Source organism: Macadamia integrifolia, unplaced genomic scaffold (assembly GCF_013358625.1).
Source record: "Macadamia integrifolia cultivar HAES 741 unplaced genomic scaffold, SCU_Mint_v3 scaffold3279, whole genome shotgun sequence".
NCBI classification, from domain to species: Eukaryota; Viridiplantae; Streptophyta; class Magnoliopsida; order Proteales; family Proteaceae; genus Macadamia; species Macadamia integrifolia.
In genome coordinates, this window is record NW_024869358.1 from 825 (window position 1) to 2,487 (window position 1,663).

The 1,663-nt window shown below is 39.0% G+C and overlaps 1 protein-coding gene across 1 annotated transcript in view; it reads left to right on the forward strand.

The window, feature by feature from the left end:
- Window positions 1-303: 303 nt before the first annotated feature.
- The window catches only part of LOC122067966, a 4,262-nt gene continuing 2,902 nt past the window's right edge, over window positions 304-1,663 (forward strand). Inside the window, exon 1 of the mRNA XM_042631796.1 lies at window positions 304-472. Coding sequence (XP_042487730.1) covers window positions 400-472 — 73 coding nt within the window. The 5' untranslated portion in view covers window positions 304-399. The remainder of the gene's footprint in view (window positions 473-1,663) is intronic.

Sequence of the window (1,663 nt, forward strand, 5' to 3'; positions counted from 1 at the left end):
GATTTATCCGTCTAATCCGGTCTTATGCAAGCCGATTCAAATCTGTATCCAAATGATATCAACCTTGACCGATCCCGTAACTGTCTCAAGTTTTAAAAGGGTGGTGAGTGGTGTGGTTAGAAAGTTCCCCAAGATGCCAGGGTTGCGCTTGTGACATTTGCAGAAGTGAGATCTTCATTTAACACAGTCGGATTGGAATGTAATCGTGGGGTCACGAAACTATTCCAACCCAACTGTATCATTCCAGGTGTAACACAGTGCAAAGCTTTCACTGAAAGCACTGGATCAACCAAGAAGATTTAAATCCCCGGAAGGCTGGCGCACCGCGCACCCGTAGGACTAGGGTAAGAGAAGCCGGCGATTGTCAGAGACAGCGATCAGAGCTTAGGTTTTTAATCCATGGCTTTGAACAGTGGATTGAGATCAGGCTTGAAGCTATTGACTTCTTCTAAATCTGCATTTTCGAAATCAGGTTAGAATTCTTTCTCATTTCGGATTTCTTATCGATCTCTGTCTATCGTTTGAAACATTTTTCGTTCGGCCTTTGTTGTTTTTGCTTCTCGACTCATGAGAAATTTTACTTGATTTTTTAAATTTTCCATTAGAAATTTTGTAATTACCTGTTAATCTTCCGAGAAAGAGATATATAGAACTGGAGATGCCATCGATCATAGGTCCATTAGTGAATCCGCTTCATCTCACTACTTGCTGAACTAACCATGATTCACTCAGGCTAACAAATTCCGATTCCCACTGACTTCACGGTATAACAAACAATCACTACTCTTGGACACGTAATCGCAACAGTCCACTACCAAGTTCAAGTTGACTACACTATCTATGTACTATTATAAATCTGTAGTTTTTATGCGTGAATTATTTATAGATTTATAGATGTGGATGGGCTTATTAAATTGGCTCTGATTTTGTTGAATTTGTGTGCCATGTGTTATATTTTATAATCTTCTATCCCTGGTCGTCCCTGTATGATAATTATTTGAAGCATTTTGGCCATCAAGGTATTCTGGGGTTGCCATGGTGTTTGCACCTGTATCCTATGCTATCTTTATCTTGTGTGGGTGAAGGTCACTTATGTTCGAGTGGTCGTTGACTAGTCTTTTTTTTTTTTTTTTTGGGGGGGGGTTGTGTGGGTTTGGGGAATTGTTATCTATGCCCGTGACTGTCTGTTCTTTTGTTTCTATATCGGTTCCTTAAATGTAAATGTTCAGTCTACTGTTCTTGTAGCAAGCTTGGCTGTGTTTACTTTTGAATTGAATCTTTTGGAGGAATGATGTTGCCATTTTGATAATTTGATGGATGGGGTATCCATTTGATTTGTTAATTGACAAAATTTGGGCATCCTCAACTGTGTGGGCTAACATGTCAAATTTTTGAGCACCATAGGATTGCATTCGGCACTTATAGTATTTTGCAGCTAAGCTTGGCCTTGGGATGCAACATAGCCATATGAGTACATAAAAAATAAAAGCCGCAAGATTGATTTAAGCTTATGCTTGAAATCTTTGTATCTTCACCCTTGCTCAATGTCATAGGCTAATCCATGTTTTATGAACAATTAATTTTGAAAACCTGAGAATGCTAGTCCATCCGAATTGGGTCCCTGCACACACAGTAGGTCAAAGGTTTGTGTTTTTTTTTTTTT